A 21101-nucleotide genomic window follows, 5' to 3' on the forward strand; every position below is an offset into this window, starting at 1 on the left:
ATTTCCAGCTTTTTCGCCCCGGTAAGTTTTCTTTCGTCGTCGGGGTAGGCCGCTTTTAGGCCTCGGGTCGAAGTTTTCTTCCCCTTGTTTTTGTGGTGCCTTTTCCGCCATTTCGACTTTTGATCTCGCCGGCGTGATTTTTCCGCCCATGACATCGAAGTCTCCCAGCGGCTTCAAGAAGTGCACCCAGTGCGCCCGGGTCATCTCGCTCACTGACAGGCACGCGTCGTGTCTTCAGTGCTTGGGGGCTGGGCACCGCCCGCAGGCCTGTAGTCTGTGTTCCCTTTTGCAAAAGCGGACTCGGGTAGCGAGATTGGCCCAGTGGAACGTTTTGTTCTCGGGCTCTTCGTCGGCATCGGCACTGGGGGTATCGAGTGCATCGACGACTTCGGCGTCCAGACCTTCATCCTCGGCCGCCAGTGCATCGAGTGCATCGAGGCATCGGCCCTCTGCATCGGCGCCGAGACATCGGACAGCTGCGTCGACGTCGGTGGTACCGGGATCTCGTCTGCTGATGTCGTCGGACGGTGGTGCTTCGTCTGGAGTGCAGGTGAGAGCTGTCCATTCCCCTGCTGGTGGCGGTGAGCCTTCGGGTGGGTCTCCCCCTACCCTGAGGGCTCCTGCGGTACAGCCCCCCCGAGACCGACCTCCTTCGGCCTCGGCCCCGAGGAAGCGACGGCTGGATTCTACGTCCTCCTCGTCGGTGCCGGGAAGCTCCGGTGACATGCTTCGTTCCAAGAAGTCGAAGAAGCATCGTCACCGGTCTCCTTCCCGTGTCGGCACCGAGAGCTCTGGGTCGCCGAGGGAGTCGGCACCCAGTAGGCATCGGCACCGAGAGGACCGCTCACCCTCTGTTCAGGAGGTGTCGATGCGCTCCACTCTGGACAGCCCGGAACAGCCTCCACGCCCGGAACAGGTTCTGACGTCGACGCCTGCATCGACCTCCATGCCTTTTTCTGCAGCCGCTCTGAACGAGAGCCTCCGGGCCGTTCTCCCAGAGATTCTGGGAGAGCTGTTGCGCCCTACCCCTCCGGTACCGGCGGTGCTTGCGCCACCGGTACCGTCGAGTGTGGCGCTGGCTGGTCCATCGCCCGGGGTGAGGTCTCCGTCGTCGGTGCCGCGTGCGTTACCGGCTGCTGTCGCCTCCCAGGAAGGCTCCCCGACTACGTCGGCGGAGGGAGCTTCACCGATGCGGGCGACGGAGTCTACCTCTCGACGCCCCCATCGTGGACGTGGCTCCACAGAGTCGAGCCGGGCACGGTTGCAGACACAGGTCCGTGAACTTGTGTCTGACACCGAGGGTGAGGCCTCGTGGGAAGAGGAAGAAGACATCAGATATTTCTCTGACGAGGAGTCTGAGGGTCTTCCTTCCGATCCCACTCCCTCTCCTGAGAGACAGCTTTCTCCCCCCGAGAGTCTGTCTTTCGCTTCCTTTGTCCGGGAGATGTCTACGGCCATCCCCTTCTCGGTGGTTGTGGAGGACGATCCCAGGGCTGAAATGTTTGAGCTCCTGGACTATCTCCACCTAAGGAAGCGTCCACTGTACCCATGCACCATGTCCTAAAAAAGACATTGCTGGCGAACTGGACCAAGCCTTTAACTAATCCCCACATTCCCAAGAAGATCGAGTCCCAATACCGGATCCATGGGGACCCAGAGCTGATGCGCACCCAGTTGCCTCATGACTCTGGAGTTGTGGATTTTGCCCTAAAGAAGGCTAAGAGTTCTAGGGAGCATGCTTCGGCGCCCCCGGGCAAGGACTCTAGAACCTTAGACTCCTTTGGGAGGAAGGCCTACCATTCTTCTATGCTCGTGGCCAAAATTCAGTCCTACCAGCTCTACACGAGCATACACATGCGGAACAATGTGCGGCAGTTGGCGGGCTTGGTGGATGCGCTCCCCCCTGAGCAAGCCAAGCCTTTTCAGGAGGTGGTCAGGCAGCTGAAGGCGTGCAGAAAATTCCTGGCCAGAGGGGTGTATGACACCTTTGATGTTGCGTCCAGGGCCGCTGCTCAAGGTGTGGTGATGCGCAGACTCTCATGGCTGCGTGCCTCCGACCTGGAGAATAGGATCCAGCAGCGGATTGCGGACTCGCCTTGCCGTGCGGATAATATTTTTGGAGAAAAAGTCGAACAGGTGGTAGAGCAGCTCCACCAGCGGGACACCACATTCGACAAGTTCTCCCGCCGGCAGCCTTCAGCATCTACCTCTACAGGTAGAAGATTTTTCGGGGGAAGGAAGACTGTTCCCTACTCTTCTGGCAAGCGTAGGTACAATCCTCCTTCTCGACAGCCTGCGGCCCAGGCTAAGCCCCAGCGCGCTCGCTCTCGTCAGCAGCGTGCGCCTCAGCAAGGCCCCTCGGCTCCCCAGCAAAAGCAAGGGACGAGCTTTTGACTGGCTCCAGCAGAGCATAGCCGACTTCCAAGTATCAGTGCCGGGCGACCTACCAGTCGGGGGGAGGTTGAAAGCTTTTCACCAAAGGTGGCCTCTCATAACCTCCGATCAGTGGGTTCTCCAAATAGTCCGGAAGGATACACCCTCAATTTGGCCTCAAAACCTCCAAATTGTCCACCGGGAGCTCAGTCTTACAGCTTCCAGCACAAGCAGGTACTTGCAGAGGAACTCTCCGCCCTTCTCAGCGCCAATGCGGTCGATCCCGTGCCATCCGGGCAAGAAGGGCTGGGATTCTATTCCAGGTACTTCCTTGTGGAAAAGAAAACAGGGGGGATGCGTCCCATCCTAGACCTAAGGGCCCTGAACAAATATCTGGTCAAAGAAAAGTTCAGGATGCTTTCCCTGGGCACCCTACTACCCATGATTCAGCAAAACGATTGGCTATGCTCTCTGGACTTGAAGGACGCCTATACGCACATCCCGATACTGCCAGCTCACAGACAGTATCTGCGATTTCAGCTGGGCACACGTCACTTCCAGTACTGTGTGCTACCCTTTGGGCTCGCCTCTGCGCCCAGAGTGTTCACGAAGTGCTTGGCTGTAGTAGCGGCGGCACTTCGCAGACTGGGGGTACACGTGTTCCCATATCTCGACGATTGGCTGGTGAAGAACACATCCGAGGCAGGAGCCCTGCAGTCCATGCAGATGACTATTCGCCTCCTGGAGCTACTGGGGTTTGTGATAAATTATCCAAAGTCCCATCTTCTCCCAGTGCAGAAACTCGAATTCATAGGAGCTCTGCTGGATTCTCGGACGGCTCGCGCCTATCTCCCAGAGACGAGAGCCAACAACTTGTTGTCCCTCGTCTCGCGGGTGCGAGCGTCCCAGCAGATCACAGCTCGGCAGATGTTGAGATTGCTGGGCCACATGGAGGCATATTTTCAAAGCACTTAGCCTTCCAAAGTTCCATAGAAACCTATGGAACTTTGGAAGGCTAAGTGCTTTGAAAATATGCCTCATGGCCTCCACAGTTCATGTGACTCCCATGGCCCGCCTTCACATGAGATCTGCTCAATGGACCCTAGCTTCCCAGTGGTTTCAGGCTGCTGGGGATCTAGAAGACGTGATCCACCTGTCCACGAGTTTTCTCGAATCCCTGTATTGGTGGACGATTTGGTCCAATTTGACTCTGGGACGTCCTTTCCAAATTCCTCAGCCACAAAAAGTGCTGACCACGGATGCGTCTCTCCTGGGGTGGGGAGCTCATGTCGATGGGCTCCACACCCAAGGAAGCTGGTCCCTCCAGGAACGCGATCTGCAGATCAATCTTCTGGAGTTACGAGCGATCTGGAACGCTCTGAAGGCTTTCAGAGATCGGCTGTCCCACCAAATTATCCAAATTCAGACAGACAACCAGGTTGCCATGTATTACGTCAACAAGCAGGGGGGCACCGGATCTCGCCCCCTGTGTCAGGAAGCCGTCAGCATGTGGCTCTGGGCTCGCCGTCACGGCATGGTGCTCCAAGCCACATATCTGGCAGGCGTAAACAGTCTGGCCGACAGATTGAGCAGGATTATGCAACCTCACGAGTGGTCGCTCAATTCCCGAGTGGTGCGCCAGATCTTCCAAGCGTGGGGCACCCCCTTGGTAGATCTCTTCGCATCTCGAGCCAACCACAAAGTCCCTCAGTTCTGTTCCAGGCTTCAGGCCCACGGCAGACTGGCATCGGATGCCTTCCTCCTGGACTGGGGGGAGGGTCTGCTGTATGCTTATCCTCCCATACCTCTGGTGGGGAAGACTTTGTTGAAACTCAAGCAAGACCGAGGCACCATGATCCTGATTGCTCCTTTTTGGCCGCGTCAGATCTGGTTCCCTCTTCTTCTGGAGTTGTCCTCCGAAGAACCGTGGAGATTGGAGTGTTTTCCGACCCTCATCACACAGGACGAAGGGGCGCTTCTGCATCCCAACCTCCGGTCCCTGGCTCTCACGGCCTGGATGTTGAGAGCGTAGACTTTGCCTCTTTGGGTCTGTCAGAGGGTGTCTCCCGCATCTTGCTTGCTTCCAGGAAAGATTCCACTAAGAGGAGCTACTTCTTTCTATGGAGGAGGTTTGCCGTCTGGTGTGACAGCAAGGCCCTAGATCCTCGCTCTTGTCCTACACAGACCCTGCTTGAATACCTTCTGCACTTGTCTGAGTCTGGTCTCAAGACTAACTCTGTAAGGGTTCACCTTAGTGCAATCAGTGCATACCATTACCGTGTGGAAGGTAAGCCGATCTCAGGACAGCCTTTAGTTGTTCGCTTCATGAGAGGTTTGCTTTTGTCAAAGCCCCCTGTCAAGCCTCCTACAGTGTCATGGGATCTCAATGTCGTTCTCACCCAGCTGATGAAACCTCCTTTTGAGCCACTGAATTCCTGCCATCTGAAGTACTTGACCTGGAAGGTCATTTTCTTGGTGGCAGTTACTTCAGCTCGTAGAGTCAGTGAGCTTCAGGCCCTGGTAGCCCAGGCCCCTTACACCAAATTTCATCATAACAGAGTAGTCCTCCGCACTCACCCTAAGTTCTTGCCAAAGGTTGTGTCGGAGTTCCATCTGAACCAGTCAATTGTCTTGCCAACATTCTTTCCCCGTCCTCATTCCTGCCCTGCTGAACGTCAGCTGCACACATTGGACTGCAAGAGAGCATTGGCCTTCTACCTGGAGCGGACACAGCCCAACAGACAGTCCGCCCAATTGTTTGTTTCTTTTGATCCCAATAGGAGGGGAGTGGCTGTGGGAAAATGCACCATTTCCAATTGGCTAGCAGATTGCATTTCCTTCACTTACACCCAGGCTGGGCTGGCTCTTGAGGGTCATGTCACGGCTCATAATGTTAGAGCCATGGCAGCGTCGGTAGCCCACTTGAAGTCAGCCACTATTGAAGAAATTTGCAAAGCTGCGACGTGGTCATCTGTCCACACATTCACATCTCATTACTGCCTGCAGCAGGATACCCGCCGCGACAGTCGGTTCGGGCAGTCAGTGCTTCAGAACCTGTTCGGGCTTTAGGATCCAACTCCACCCCCCCGAGGGCCCTGTTTGTTCTGTTCCAGGCTGCACTCTCAGTTAATTGGTAAATTGTTTAGGTCATTCTCAGTTATGTCCTCGCCGTTGCGAGGCCCAATTGACCATGGTTGTTGTTTTGAGTGAGCCTGGGGGCTAGGGATACCCCATCAGTGAGAACAAGCAGCCTGCTTGTCCTCGGAGAAAGCGAATGCTACATACCTGTAGAAGGTATTCTCCGAGGACAGCAGGCTGATTGTTCTCACAAACCCGCCCGCCTCCCCTTTGGAGTTGTGTCTTCCCTTGCCTTTGTTTTGCTACATATGGGACTGACGAACACGAACCGGTTCGGGCGGGAAGACGGCCGCGCGGTGCGCATGAGCGCGCGAGGACTAGCAAAGGCCTTTGCTAGTGAAGTTTCCGATTGGAGGGGCTGCCGTGGACGTCGCCCATCAGTGAGAACAATCAGCCTGCTGTCCTCGGAGAATACCTTCTACAGGTATGTAGCATTCGCTGCGTCTGCACCCAGAGTGTTTACAAAATGCCTAGTTGTAGTTGCAGCGTCGCTACGCAGACTGGGAGTGCATGTGTTTCCTTATCTCGACGCTTGGCTGGTGAAGAGCACCTGAAAGGAAGGTGCTCTGGAGTCCATGTGAATGACTATTCAGGTGCTGGAGCTACTGGGGTTCGTCATAAACTATCCCAAGTCCCATCTCACCCCAGTCCAAAAATTGGAATTCATTGGAGCTCTGCAGACAACTCGGACAGCTCGAGCTTATCTCCCTGAGGCAAGGGCAGACAACCTTCTGTCCCTGGTGTCCATGGTTTGAGCGTCTCAGTAGGTCACGGCTCAGTAGATGTTGAGACTTCTGGGGCACATGGCCTCCACAGTTCATGTAACGCCCATGGCACGTCTACATAAGGAGATCAGCTCAATGGACACTAGCTTCCCAGTGGTTTCAAACTGCGGGGGATCTAGAGGATGTAATCCAGCTGTCCACCGACTTTCAGAATTCTCTTCAGTGGTGGACGATTCGATCCTATTTGACCATGGGGCGACCATTCCAAGTTCCTCAGCCACGAAAAGTGCTGACGACAGATGCATCTCTCCTGAGGAGGGGAGCTCATGTAGATGGGCTCCACACTCAGGGAGCCTGGTCCTTTCAGAAAAAAGGTCTGCAGATCAACCTCCTGGAGTTAAGAGCGATCTGGAACACTCTAAAGGATTTCAGAGACTGGCGGTCCAACTGAGTAATCTTAATTCAGACAGACAATCAGGTTGCCATATTTTACACCAACAAGCAGAGGGGCACCAGATCTCGCCCTCTGTGTCAGGAAGCCGTCCAGATATGGCTTTGGGCTCGCCATCACGGCATGTTTCTCCAAGCCACTTATCTGGCAGGCGTAAACAACAATCTGGCCGAAAGGTTGAGCAGGATAATGCAACCTCACAAGTGGTCACTGAACATATGGGCATAGTCCGTAAGATCTTCCAAGCGTGGGGCACCCCCTCAGTGGATCTTTTTGCCACTCATATCAATCACAAGGTCCCTCAGTTCTCTTCCAGGCTTCAGGCCCACGACAGACTAGCGTCAGATGCCTGTCTCCTACATTGGGGGACAGGCCTTCTGTATACGTATCCTCCCATACTTCTAGTGGGGAAGACTTTGCTGAAACTCAAGCAAGACTGCAGAACCATGATCCTGATTGCACCCTTCTGGCCGCGTCAGATTTGTTTCCCTCTTCTTCTGGAGTTGTCCTCTGAAGAACCGTGGAGATTGGAGTATTTTCCAACACTCAGAACGAGGGGTTGCTTCTACATCCCAACCTCCAGTCTCTGGCTCTCATGGCCTGGATGTTAAGAGCTTAGAATTTGCCTCCTTGGGTCTTTCAGAGGGTGTCTCCCGAGTCTTGCCTGCTTCCCGAAAAGATTCCACGAAGAGGTGTTGTTCTTTCAAATGGAAGAGGTTTGCTGTCTGTTGTGACAGCAAGACCCTAGATCTCTCTCTTGTCCTACACAGACCCTGCTTGAATACCTTCTACACTTGTCAGAGTCTGGTCTCAAGACCAATTCTGTAAGAGTTCACCTTAGTGCGATTAGTGCTTTTCATCGCTGTGCAGAGGGTAAGCCTATCTCTGGACAGCCTTTAGTTGTTCGCTTCATGAGAGGTTTGCTTTTGTCAAAGCCCCCCGTCAAACCTCCACCAGTGTCATGGGATCTCAATGTCATTCTCACCCAGCTGATGAAAGCTCCTTTTGAGCCACTGAATTCCTGCCATCTGAAGTACTTGACCTGGAAGGTTGTTTTCTTGGTGGCTGTTACTTCTGCTTGTAGGGCCAGTGAGCTTCAGGCCTTGGTAGTACATGCACCTTGTATCAAATTTCATCACAACAGAGTAGTCCTCCGCACGCACCCTAAATTCCTGCCAAAGGTGGTGGTGGCGTTCCATTTGAACCAGTCAATTGTCTTGCCAACATTCTTTCCCCGTCCTCATACCCGCCCTGGCGAAAGCAGTTTGCATATCTTGGACTGCAAGAGATCATTGGCCTTTTATGTGGAGCGGACAAAGCCCTTCAGACAGTCAGCCCAGTTGTTTTTCTTTTGATCCCAACAGGGGGGGAGTCGCCATCGGAAAACACACAATCTCCAATTGGCTAGCGGATTGCATTTCCTTCACTTATGCCCAAGCTGGGTTGACTCTAGAGGGCCATGTCAAGGCTCATAATGTTAGTGCCATGGCTGCGTCAGTGGCTCACTTGAAGTCAGCATCCATTGAAGAGATTTGCAAGTCTGCAATGTGGTCATCAGTCTACACAATCACATCTCACTACTGCCTTCAGCAGGATACCCGATGCGACAGTCGGTTTGGGCAGTCAGTGCTGCAGAATCTGTTTGAGGTTTAGAATCCAACTCCACTCCCCTAGACCCATTTTTGTTCTGTTCCAGGCTGCACTCTTTTAGTTTATGGTTTCAGGTCAATCTAAGTTATGTCCTCGCCGTTGCAAGGCACAATTGACCAATGTTTGTCGTTTTGAGTGAGCCTGGTTGCTAGGGATACCTACATGTGAGAACAAGCAGCCTGCTTGTCCTCGGAGAAAGTGAAGATACTTACCTGTAGCAGATATTCTCCGAGGACAGCAGGCTGATTGTTCTCACAAACCCACCCACCTCCCCTTTAGAGTTATTTGCTTCTTTTTATGCTTTTTGATTTAATTGAGGGACCGCGCTCATGCGATAGGCAGAAAATCAGTCCGCGCATGCGCAGTGCACACTGCACGTGTGCCAGAAGACTCTGGCAAAACTTTTTTTATATTTTGCTTGCAAAATGCCGATTCCTGGGCTGACGCAGACGTCGACCCCACATGTGGGAACAATCAGCCTGCTGTCCTCAGAAAATAGCTGCTACAGGTAAGTATCTTCACTATTCTTTGAACAACAGAGGCAGTCAGACATTCTCTGGTGGTGCTCTGAACCTTCTGGGAGAAATAAAGTGTACTGTACCTGATACCTACATCTAAAATTGATCCAACATGAAAATAATTCTTTAAGAAATATTTTTACTGACGAGTATTGCTATATCAAGTTGCACAACTTCTAGTGGCATTTTATTTCTAGTGGACACTTGGACATCTAGGGTTAAGGTTACATTAATGTCAGTCTGTGGAGTGTACTGGAGTTTTACAGCTGCACTAAAAAGGAAAACGTGCATCCCCAAAATATGCCTGCCACTTCTTTTCACTTCAGTATTTTTTCATTGAATGCTAAAAGCAAAGTAGAACCAAACTAATTCTCAACTTGTAACAAAGGCCATTGTACTTGGTGAGTGTTTAAAAGTGCTTGTCAAAGCAACTGCTTGTAAGTTAATTTATACTGGATCATAGTACTGGTAATGTCCATTCCAAGGTACTCCTAGCAATTGCAAGTTCTTACCCTGTTTTATGTGTCTTCCAAAATTGTATTAAAGTAATTTTATTATTGGTTACTTATAGCACACTAATTTGAATAGGGCTGCATTTTGATTGCAATTAATCAGGCTCAAAATTATAGATGTGTATACTTTTTATTTCCTTTCCACTGAAGCTCCTTATGACTTGGGGCACGTCATTTAACTCTTCATTGCCCCAGGTACAAAATAGAGTACATTTATACAATATATAATCCACTTTGATTGTAGCCACAGAAAGGTGGTATATCAAATCCCCATCCCCTTTCCCTTCTCCAAATGACTGATGTTGGATCTGGGTGTGGGAGGGAGGGAGATCATTTTTCCTGTCTTCATCTCCCTGTCATCTTCCCACAGGTCCACTAGTTCCATTCTTTTATTTCCCTCCCCCACTCCTGTGAGTAGTGACACAAACTTGATGGTGAGCAGCACCAAACTCTTCTGTGTCTGCTAGAGCTCACCACCTTGGCCATAGCTTCTATTGTTAGCCCCTCCAGTTCTGTTTGTGAGTCTGCAGCTCACCCCCCCCCCCCCGCCATCCTGTATTCTGACATCACTTCCTGGTTCTTCCGGGACGAGATGGAGGGAAAGCTGCTGAACAGGCAGCCTATTTGCAGTGCTTCTGAGGACCAACAAATGACCACCTTTAAGATAAACCGGGGGGGGGGGGGGGGGGGGGGAGGATGTTCAATCATGGGTGAGGAGAAAGATGCCAGATCATCTCAAGGATGGGGAGGTTGGGTGTGGAAGAGAACAGAAGGAGACAGAGGAGATGCTGCAATTTTATTAACTGCAATTAATTTTTAAATTCCAATTATGTTAATTGTGGCTTTGGTCACAGAAAAAATAAATATCTTTGACTTCCTGAGCTTATGCCGGTTGAAGATGACAAAAATAAAAATTACATTTGTAAAATTACTTACTGTCCAGATGCTTGGGTTTGTGCAGTCCAGCCAGTAGGTGGATTCATTTTTTGGAAGGCAACCGTTTTGCTTTTCTTGGGTCACGGAGTCTTCCATTAGGGTCCCATTCAGATCCCTCCTGCTTTAGTCTTACGGTCCTGGCCCTTGAGAGGCTGAAATGGAGAAGGAAAGCATATGTTAGTGATATCATTGCAACTTTACTTCTGGCAAGAAAACACTCAACTTTAGCTGTGTATGCTCAGGTCTGGCAATTTTTGAAGCATGGTGCTCTGAATGGGCGTGGTCTCCATTTTGGGTCTCTTTGCCATACATATTAGCCTTCTTGTAGGATGGTCTTAGCTTTACCTAATGTCCCTGCAGCTTCTCCTAATGTATAGAGTTAAGTGGTCCAGGTTGGAAAGAGTGTAGAAGATCAGGATGATAGGCTTTCTGTAGTGTCTAGAGTGGCGGAAGAGCTAGATTTAAATTTGGCAGAGTAACAGTTTGGACTTGAAGACATCCTTTCTGAGGAGGATGACGTTCCACCAGGAGAGGATCTTTCTGTGGTCCATATTTTTGGTAAGGGCTTCTTTAATTTCCCAGACTTTTCCTACTCTTAAGATTTTGATGGATAAGCCAAGTTCTATTTCTGGTCCCCAGGACCTCCCAAGGGTTGATATTAGTCTTCTAAAGCGTTCCCTATTCTTCATGTGATTGACAATATCATTTCTGCAGAATGGGAGGTTCCAGATGCCAAATTTCATATAAAGCAATCTATGGCTAAGCTTTACCCAGTAACATCTCAACAATCTGAAAGACTTATGCTACCTAAAGTAAATGTAGTAGCTGAACCGTGATGAAGACTATCTTGAGGGAGGTGCAGAGTGGAAAGAGCCCCAGGACCACAGGAAGTTTCATCAGCGTTGAGGTTCGTGATCTTGGGACAGCCTTTCCAGTTTTGCACTGTACCTTGCAGACTGGCCACAGCACTGCATACATGTGCAAAGATGACGGTGGCTTTGGCAACTTGGTCCACCATTATTTGGACAACTGGTTAATAAGAGCATTTCAAGAAAGCGAAAGTCGCAGTATGAATTGTGTACTTTTTATGAGTTGGAATAGGTTGTCCATTTTTCCAAGAGCAACCTTATCCCAAATGTTGGAATATTTGGGGGCAAAGTTCGACACTCTCCGAGAAAGTGTTTCTTCCCACAGTGAGAAGGGCTAGAATCTCAGATCAGAAACCTTCCTGCTCTTTGCAAACCAACAGTTTGAAACTGCCTTCAAGTGTTGGGATCAATTGTTGCAACCTTAGTGCTGAGAGGTAGTATGCACATGATTCTGTGGAGACCATTGAGAAAGAACAGATCTCTGTAAAAGGTGAGTACCACCTTGTACTAGCACTATCACTGAATGTCAGACGGTCTTGACTGGTTGGCTATGCAGCAACAATATGTCCAGTGGAGAGTTTGGAAAACCAAATTAGATCTTGATGACAAGTCTCAAAGGTTGGGTGAGGGGCACATTGTCTTGACAAATGAGCAGAAGGTCATGGTCCTCAGTGGAAGCTCAGTGGTTCATCAACCATCTGGAAACACGGGCGATCTGCTTAGCTCTCCAAGAGTTTCATCAACTACTTCAAAAAAAAGCACTAAGGATTCTATCCAACAATATGATAACAGTAGCCTGCATCAACAAAGAGGAACAAGAAGCCTGTAAGTGGCAGAAGAGGTGCAGATGTTAATACATTGGCTGGAGGAGAATCTGGAGAACATCTTGGTGGAATATATTTTTGGGCCCAAAATATCTAGGCTGATTAGCTAAGCAGGAATTCCATGGATCCAAGAGACAAGATTCAAGTAGAAGATGCTTTTTTGGATGCGGTTATACCGTTGGGATTATCTGATCATAGACTTGATGGCAACAGACCAGAATGTGAAGGTTCCAGCTTTTTTTATGTTGGCGAAAGGGTCAGAAATCAAAAGGAATAGATGTCTTAATTCAACCAAGGAATGGAGACTATATTGCTCATACAAAGAAAAAAAAGAGCAAAAAAGGAGGGGGGAGAGGGGAAAAAGGAAAAGGAATGCCATGAATACTTAAGATAAAACCATCTAAATGTAAGGGCAACAAACCTCTCACTGCTTAAAAAATACAGTTGATAGACATTTTCAAGCTCAGAAAGATCGACTATTAAACAAATGCCATGACACAAAATAAGACCAAATTAAGTCAAAACGAGAGTAGTATAGAGAAAAACAATAATCCCTCATAAGTGTAACTATTTAATAAGCACTCTTGGACTATAAAAAGATAAATTATAGCATCATGATATCAAACCCTTCAGTGTGGCAGCAAAGATTATCAGTGACTCATAAAGGCAACCGAGAAATAATAAACCGAAAGGGTACTGACCAGAATAATATAACAGGTCCGCGGCTCTGTCACAAATACAAGTAATGCTGCGCATGCGCTCTCAATTTAAAGGGAAAAAAATGGCACCAAAAGGTAACACATCAAAATAAATCAGTTCTTAATACATGCTTATCTTCCATGGGAAAGTTTTAATACATAAAAGGACATACTTAGCCCATAAAAGAAAAAAGTGAGTGACCCCACTCTGATTATATCTGGCTGCCACACTAACCAAAGGAAAGATGTTTGATTAAAATACATCCTGAAACATGCCTAAGCTTTAAAAAAAATAACACTACATTAATATCTAATCTAGAAAGTAATACACATAAAAATGCACATTGCACAGATTGTCACTTCTCTTATTTGTCCTCAATGCATGCCTGAAATTACCATGAAAATGATCATTAAAAAATTGATGAATTTGTGTAAAGTGCATAGTATATAATGCATTACTTATAATCAACTAGTCACAATTTACTATAAATATAAATGAAGGAATAAAAGAAAAACAAAATTAAAATGGGACAAGGGAAGAGGGCAAACCTAGGAGAAAACTCAGTACTAAAAACCTAAAGGAAAACATTTAGATTCATCTGAACGTAGCATGTTTTTTTTTTCCATTGGATTAAAATGATCAATCTGCTGCATCATCCGTTGATTCCTCCCTGCAATTTAAACTTAGTTTTTTCTGCCTTCGTTCAGCCTCCTTTTGAACCTTCTGCTTCTGCAGTCTTAAGACAGTTTTTATTGTAGCCAATTTCAAGCATTGGCCCGTAGGGAACCTTTTTTGGCCTTTAGCAAGGAAAAGGTTGTACTTAAGACTGGTTCCATCCTTCCATCTCAATCGAACTATCTCTATACCTTTTTTTTAGGCTCTTAAAAATGAGGGTAGTGCAGTTGCCTTGCACAAATTGGATGTTGGATGCATGTTAAAGTACCTGAAAAGTATGGCTACAATAAGAAAAGTAGATAAGTTTTTCATTCTTTTTGGAGGAGCACATAAAGGAGATGCAGTATCAAAAGCTTGATGGATTAAAAAGGCTATTGCTTCTGGAACTGAAAGACCATGGGGAATATACACAAGTTTTGAAAGTTCATTGTACAAGGGTCAATCTGCTTCTTGGGTGGAGCACTCCTTAGTTCCTCCTCATGAAATTTGCAAAATGACAATTTGGGAAATCTGTGTATTTCCTTGTCTATCATTACGGATTGAATGTTCAAGCTTGAAGAGTTAGCGGCAAGGTTTCAGTGTTCTACCCTCAGTAAGTACTTCTTTGGAACATCCTAAGCATTCGGACTGGACTGGTGGGAAAATAAGGGTAAATTAGTTCTAGCTAACTTTTTCTTTCCTTGAGTCCCTCCATACCAGTCCAGAACTTGCCCTTGGTTCTTGGCATCAGTTTTTCTGAAACTAGAGGCTTGAATTTCTTGTTTGATCTTTAGTCTGGAGGACTATATATCCTTTGTTATGTCTCTGTTGAGCAGTTCATTAGTTCTTAGGGGAATTTTTTCCCTTTGAATTGCCTTTGCTCTTCTGCTTTAATGATAAATACCAGCTTCCAGGGAATTACACAGGGTTCTTAAGAGATGACATCACAGCTTAGTTCTCAGTCTCCACCTGCTGGCAGGGCAGCACAAACCCAAGCATCTGGACTGCTCTGGAGGGAATCGGTGAGAAAATTAGCAGGTAAGTACTCATTTATCCATGTTTATCCACACCTAAAACAGATTGTAGAGGTGGCATTGTTCAGTTGGTGTTACTTGAGCCCATGCTTTAATTACCAATATGCAGATCTTCATATAATCTTCTTTTGCTTAATTGTGAAAAGGTGGATGTGGAAGATGGCACTATCTCAGAAGCATCAATGTCTACTGTGCCATCTAGTGCTTTCCAGCACACAGAGGAAGATAGCCGCAGTGGGACGCCATCATCTGGGTATGCTTCAATTCGAGGAGCAGATGAGCGTGTGACAGATGAGCAAGAGGAAGCTTCTGCAGCAAGTAAGTATGCAAACTGACACCTAATAACCTTATGATACTTTATTGAAATATGCCCCATGAAATATAATGGGGGAGGAATTCTGTGCTTCATTGTAAATGTAACATGCATATCAGACTAAAATTGATTTGACATTCTTGGCTGTAGTCCTAGAGGAAATTGCATTACCTCCTTTTACAGTTGGATCCTACTGACTTTAAAAGAAAAAGCAGATGGGGGAAGGGGAAGGATGCAGAGCACTTGGAGTTCTACCTGCAACAAAAAAAAAATAAGGCTTTCCTGTACACTTGTTGAATAGTGCTATTGTGTTGACTGACTCTTGTAGTGGAGTTGGTGGAGACGAAAACAATAATGGAATTCAAAAATGCATGGGATAAACACAAAGGATTCCCAGTAGTTGGGGAAATATGCCACACAGACTTTTGTGGTCACTGTTTAGATTATGGACAGACAGATCTGGATGGACTAGAGTGGACTTAAGCTGCAGCTCCAGTCGTTGGGGAATAAGACCAGTGCCAGGCAGACCTCTATGGTCTGTGCCTCAAAAATGGCAAGGTCAGATCAAGATTAAGTATTCATGTATTATATCACATCATACCATGTGCTGAGAGTTTATCTTGTTGGGCAAACTGGGTAAATCATGCAGATCTTTATCTGCCATCATCTACTATGTTACTGTGATTATTTTTGAAAAATCTGTCAATGGGATTTTGGTATTGGGACTAGAATTAACTCTGATGTGCTGGATAGTTATTTTTCCATATAAATCCTATATGTTCAGTTCTGTTATTTGTCTATAATCACCCTCTGTGTTAAATACATCTAATATCTCAAGACTTTGATGAGACCTCAAGTATCCCTCATGGTTGCAGTGAAGTTTGTTCTTATCTGTTAATTTCCTTTCCTTGAGTCCTGCTAGATTAGTCCAGACAAGCGGGTTAGGGATATGTCTACATACCAGCAGATGGAGGTAGAGAACACCAACAATTCAGTGATGTCATCAGTAGTATAAGGTGTGGTGCAGCCTTGGAACTTATCAGTATACTTTTGACAAAGCAGATCTGCAACACTAGGGCCAGATTAGAATCCAGTGCTATAGAACAAGCAAAGTTTATATTGTGATGAGAGTACCTGAATACAGATTAACATCACAGTGGTACCGATAATGCTACCAATAGCACCACCTTAAAGCACAGTGCTAGCTTGCAGCCCCAAAGTCCCCAGCTGTGTCAGATCCAGAAAACTGTCTCCTTAGAACTGCCAACAGGAAACCCCACAAGGTCCCCTCAGGCTTCCATTCAGCACCAAAAGGAGAGAAACTGTAGTCCTTTCTGGGCAATCCTTGGACTGGTCTAGAAGGCTTCAAGAAAAGGAAATTAGCAAATAAGAACACACTTTACCTTGTCTTCCTGCTAGACCAGTCCAGATGTACCTAAGCTCTAAGGGCCCTGGCTGGGAAGAAAGCAGAGAGAGCTAGTGAGTTCAGGGATTTTCAATTGCATTTGGAGTGCTTAGGAACTCCTCCATCCAATAAGCTGCACTACTATCCTTGTATGCGCATATCCCCAAATTTGCCTGATGTGACCCTCATATTCTCAGAGAGAGAGGATTATAATTGCCAAAATGCCCAAGACATCATCTCTGAGCAGATAACTGAATCACCTGCACAATGAAAAATGGATAAGCCCTGAACTAGGTGCTCAAGAAACAGTAAGGGGGTTTGGCTGGATCATAATACCACTGTTCTACAGAATCTTCTGACCATACCACTTTGAAAGAGTAGAGAGTTCTAAGGGAAGAGAACTTTAAACCTGAGGCAGCACTGGGAGTGCTGAGTTGAACCCCCCACAACTGTTGTACAGACTATAGTCCTAAAACTACAGAGCTATACTACATAGACCAATTCCTGAGAGCACCTCTGACCAAGGACTCAAGCACAAGGCTAGAGGCCTTGGCCTGTAGTCCAGGGAATCAGGCCTAATGAACAAAAATTTAAATATTCTTCATCCTGCTGCACCATCTACCAGAAGCAGAGATACTGGCATGTTCCAGTTCTGCACTACACATTATACTGGTGATGCAGTGTTCCCTGTCTCATCTAGTGATAGATCTGCATGATTATCTTGTAAGGTCATAATACGATGCTAAACATGCTCTCCCCAGCTAAGTTTCCTTATAACTGTACTACCTTCAAGATTAATTTAGCCTTTAACAGACATAGCCCAAAGAACACTGAGCACCTGCAGTTGAATGTTTGCCCAGCAGTATATATTTTTCTTAAAACCTAGACAAATTAATCACTTCATATGCTAAACATTTTACCCTAATAAAATTTTTTTAGGACAACATAGCATTGAATGTATGTGCTCCAGCTTTTTCTTCCCTGCTGTCAAAGTCTCTAGCTAGAATGCCCAAGAATGCCCAAGAGGCTGATGCACAAAAGTCCCCGGAAACGACCGCTTGCCATTTCCGCCTTAGTATTTTTCAGCGTTTTTATTGATGATGATTCAGCAGAATTAAACAGTCAATATGCCCATTCAATTTAATCTTACTAACATCACAAACCGAGTGAACAACATAAGAGCATAATAATTAATCACCACAATTTTCTTATTTCCCCCCCCTATCCTATCTGCTCTCTTACTCCCCCCCCCCACAATCCGCCTTAGTAAAAGTTACTGAGGTGGAAATAGCAAGAGATTCCCAAAGGCAATCGCATGCAAAAGAGCTGCCTTCAAAAATGAGCAGCTCAAGTCAGCACTGAGCATGGCTGCTGTGCGCATGCTGTGAACGGCAGGGAGGATCCAGTCTCCCAACTTTATTTTTTAAATAAACCCATTTCTAAGACACCCAAATTTTCCTCTCATCTCCTCGGAGTCAGCAACTCCATATGTTTTTCTTCTTGTTGACTTTCCCACTACAGCCCCTACACCTGATCTAGAGTGATTGATGGAAATATTTTGAGGAAACATTAGGATCAGATTTTTTTCTCTCTCTAAAGTTTAATGTAGAAATACAAGAGCGGCTTCCCAGAATAGTTTTTCACCTTCTTGGGGACTTGGGGGGGCAACTCTAGGGTATTAAAGCTGCATAGCCACAGCAGAAACTCAGCAGTTCCCCTTTCACAGTTTGCAGTGAAACATTAACAGGAGCACACTAATCTTTTCAGCCCAACTTCCCAAAATGTCATGAAAAGTCCTGTTTTCCCGACATGGTGCAAGGGAAGCCCGCACAAGCGATGGCACAGGAAACGCGTGAGCAGCTGCAGCCTTTCAATGAAAACAGAGTTGAAGGTGTGTTTGCGGGAGAGGGAGGACTAGTTTTGTTGCGGTTGGTGCCAAATTTTTGCAAAACTTACCGAGGCTCAGGAAGGTAAAAATCCACAGATAACCCAAAGAAGCTGCCCTGAGGTCCGCTATACACTGTCAGGTTATCCACATCCAAATTTTGTGCGTGTGTATGAAAATCGTGTGCAGCTGTTTTCCCCATACATGGCTTTCATACACCACACACAGCTGCCTTCGAGAAGCAGCAATGAAGGTAGAAGGGTGAATCAGACAGGAGCGGCTGGAGTTGACTGGGTGAGCTGGAGTACTACTACTACTACTTATCATTTCTATAGCGTTACTAGACCTGCAACAATGAAGAATTGCAAGGATTGGCAGCCCCTGACCTCTCATTAAAATTTCCACATAAAAGGTAGGGGCTGCTTGAGAGCATTGCTTGGAATGTACATTAACATACTAATCAGCTCATTAAAATAACTTTGCATACAATTCCCGTTGGCTGCTACCGTGACCAGAAAAGAGCCTGCAGAACCCCTTTGTGCATGTCTCGCTGAATTCCATGCTCGCTACAACCAGTCAGTAATGCACATTGCTGACCCAGTAAGTTTTTGCATCAGGCCCCAAGTGTTTTCTCGCTAGTTTATCCAGATACAACATTCACAAAGTTGCTTGAAACAATAGGTGTGGAGTGTGCCTTCTAATAACATTTTAAGGTGGTGTTTGCTGCCACCTGTTGGAGCTTCAGACTTTTAAAGTTCACATTTCTTAAAATGTTTAGTGGTAGGGTGGTGTTAGGCCACTTTTAAAGGTAATAAAAAAGAAAATACTACCTTTTTTTATTGGACTAAACATATTTTTGATGAGCTTTCAAAGGTAACCCTTCAGAACAGAAATTCAGAAATGAGCAAGTGATGACACTTCAGACTGTATCTGTGAAACAAAAGCATTCCAATGACAGTCTCATGGGGGAGGGGGTGAGAAACAGGGGAGAGATGGAAGGGTGATCAGAGGGAGACAAAGCAGTATAATTTTATGGTTTATAATGCGATAGGAAACCCAAATATTGAAGTCCTGTCTGCTGGGTGCCAAAATATTTCATCATTTTAACTTCAAACATTTTATGTTTCTTTTAGTATTCTCACCATAGAGTCATTAGCTGTAGTGCTGTAGTCTGGCAAAATGCTAGGTTTCCTATTGCATTATAAAACATAAAATTATACTGTTTTGTCACCCTCTGATCATCAATCCATCTCTCCTTGTTTCTATTCCTCCTTCCCCACTCACCCCTACCCTTCCCCGTGAGACTGTCATTGGAATGCGTTTGTTTCATAGGTATATTCTGATATGTCATTTGCTCATTTCTTATCTGAAGAAGGCTTACCTTTGAAAGCATCAAAAAATGTATTAAGTTTGTCTAATAAAAAAAGGTATCTTATTTCATTTTGTTTTATTTCTATTACCTTAAAATGTATAGTAATTTCTTCAGTAGAGGCTGATGCAGTGTACTGGGTATTGCACTTTTTCCAGTGTTTAAAAATAAAAAGTGTAATAAGGAAATATTTAAGCAAATGCAGTTCACCTAGTGGTACCCCAGGTGAGTAATTTCTTTTTGGAACAGATATCTTGTAGCCTCTAAGGTCTTTTCAGGCTGAAAGTGCAAACCAAAGCTTACCCTTGGTTAGAAAAGCTGAAGGGAACTTTCTACAATGTAGTCCACTTCTTACAGATACATTGCCTGGGCGTGTTCCTGCAGTATGATTGAGAGACACGGTAATCGTCTTAATCGTTTCTGCAATGCTTTCTTGCTTTCTTTGGGAGCTGCCAGCTTGCTCAGTTTTTATTTCTTTTTTTTTTTTTTTTCTGTCAGACTGTGACTGTTTTAGTGCCTGGCCTTGGGTGGTAGGTAAAACTATCTGCATTGAGTTATGATAGCTTACACAAACATCTCTTGAGCTATAGTACATTGCATATAAATTACTATCTAATGACTTTTTTTTTAAATAAATAAGCAATCATCAGAGGGTGTATTCCCTTATGATTACATATCACAAGGATAGTAGAGTGAGGTATAGTTGAGTATCGTTCTCTTCAGATGTGTGTAAGCTCATTATGAACTACATCCCTACTTGCAAAAGTCTTGATTGCATTTATGTCTGTCTTTTTTGGGGGGCGGGGGAGGGGGTTGAGTAAACAATTCTCAAAATTATGAGACCATATGGCTTTGATCCTCTAAGCCCAACTAAAACAGTTATGAGCATAATTTCATTTTTTTAAATTCCTTGAACATTGTCTTTTCTTGTCCTCTAGATGATGATCTTCAACTTGTTAGCAGTGAATCCGGTTTGGCAGTAGAGGTCGTTCCCCACTTCGAGAACCCTGGCTTTGAAACAGAGCAGGAAATACATGTTAATGAAATCAAGTCTTGAGTTGCACAAAACTGTCCCATATTTGCACCTTATTTGATGATTGAAATTTCCACATACCTTGCATTGAACATTAATACAGCTGTACAGCATTGAACTGAAGAACTGGCTTAGATGTCTTGCAGGGAAAATGTGATAACATTCAATAGATAATACTTAAATGGTTTGAATTGTTGAACTTTTGTCAAATTTTAAAAATTCTGGATCTAATTTCATATAGTTTCTCAGGTTACAGAAGTTTCTTATTAGAATAGCTGTATACTGGACAGCAAAATAAGATACATGAATGCAATTTAAATGTAAATAAAAGAGCCCATAAGACAAATCTGCATATACACATCACAACTTCAGAATCATTTTTGTAGCCAGCTTTGAAATGAATTTGATAGATGCCAATGTGTCTCTTATTTTTATGGTAGGTTTATCCATTGGTTAAACATGACTGAATAATTTCAAATTTGAATAGAATATAAGGTAAAATTATGTATAATCATACCTGATAATTTTCTTTCCATTAATCATAGCTGATCAATCCATAGACTGGTGGGTTGTGTCCATCTACCAGCAGGTGGAGATAGAGAGCAAACTTTTGCCTCCCTATATGTGGTCATGTGCTGCCGGAAACTCCTCAGTATGTCGATATCAAAGCTCCATCCGCAGGACTCAGCACTTAGAGAATTACACCCACGAAG

General features: G+C 45.8%; 1 protein-coding gene across 3 annotated transcripts in view; it reads left to right on the top strand.

Annotated features, from left to right (window-relative positions):
- Window positions 1-20876, top strand: part of RNF128 (ring finger protein 128) — a 157985-nt gene extending 137109 nt beyond the window's left edge. For 2 of the 3 annotated variants that reach the window (XM_030209016.1, XM_030209015.1), the window contains exons 6-7: window positions 14530-14701; window positions 20294-20876. In XM_030209016.1, coding sequence (XP_030064876.1) covers window positions 14530-14701; window positions 20294-20412 — 291 coding nt within the window. In that variant the 3' untranslated portion in view covers window positions 20413-20876. Of the gene's footprint in view, window positions 1-14529; window positions 14702-19712; window positions 19757-20293 lie in introns of all 3 variants that reach the window. The other variant, XM_030209017.1, reaches the window with a different exon arrangement.
- The last annotated feature ends 225 nt before the right edge of the window (window positions 20877-21101 follow it).

This window comes from Microcaecilia unicolor, chromosome 7, assembly GCF_901765095.1.
Source record: "Microcaecilia unicolor chromosome 7, aMicUni1.1, whole genome shotgun sequence".
NCBI classification, from domain to species: domain Eukaryota; kingdom Metazoa; phylum Chordata; class Amphibia; order Gymnophiona; family Siphonopidae; genus Microcaecilia; species Microcaecilia unicolor.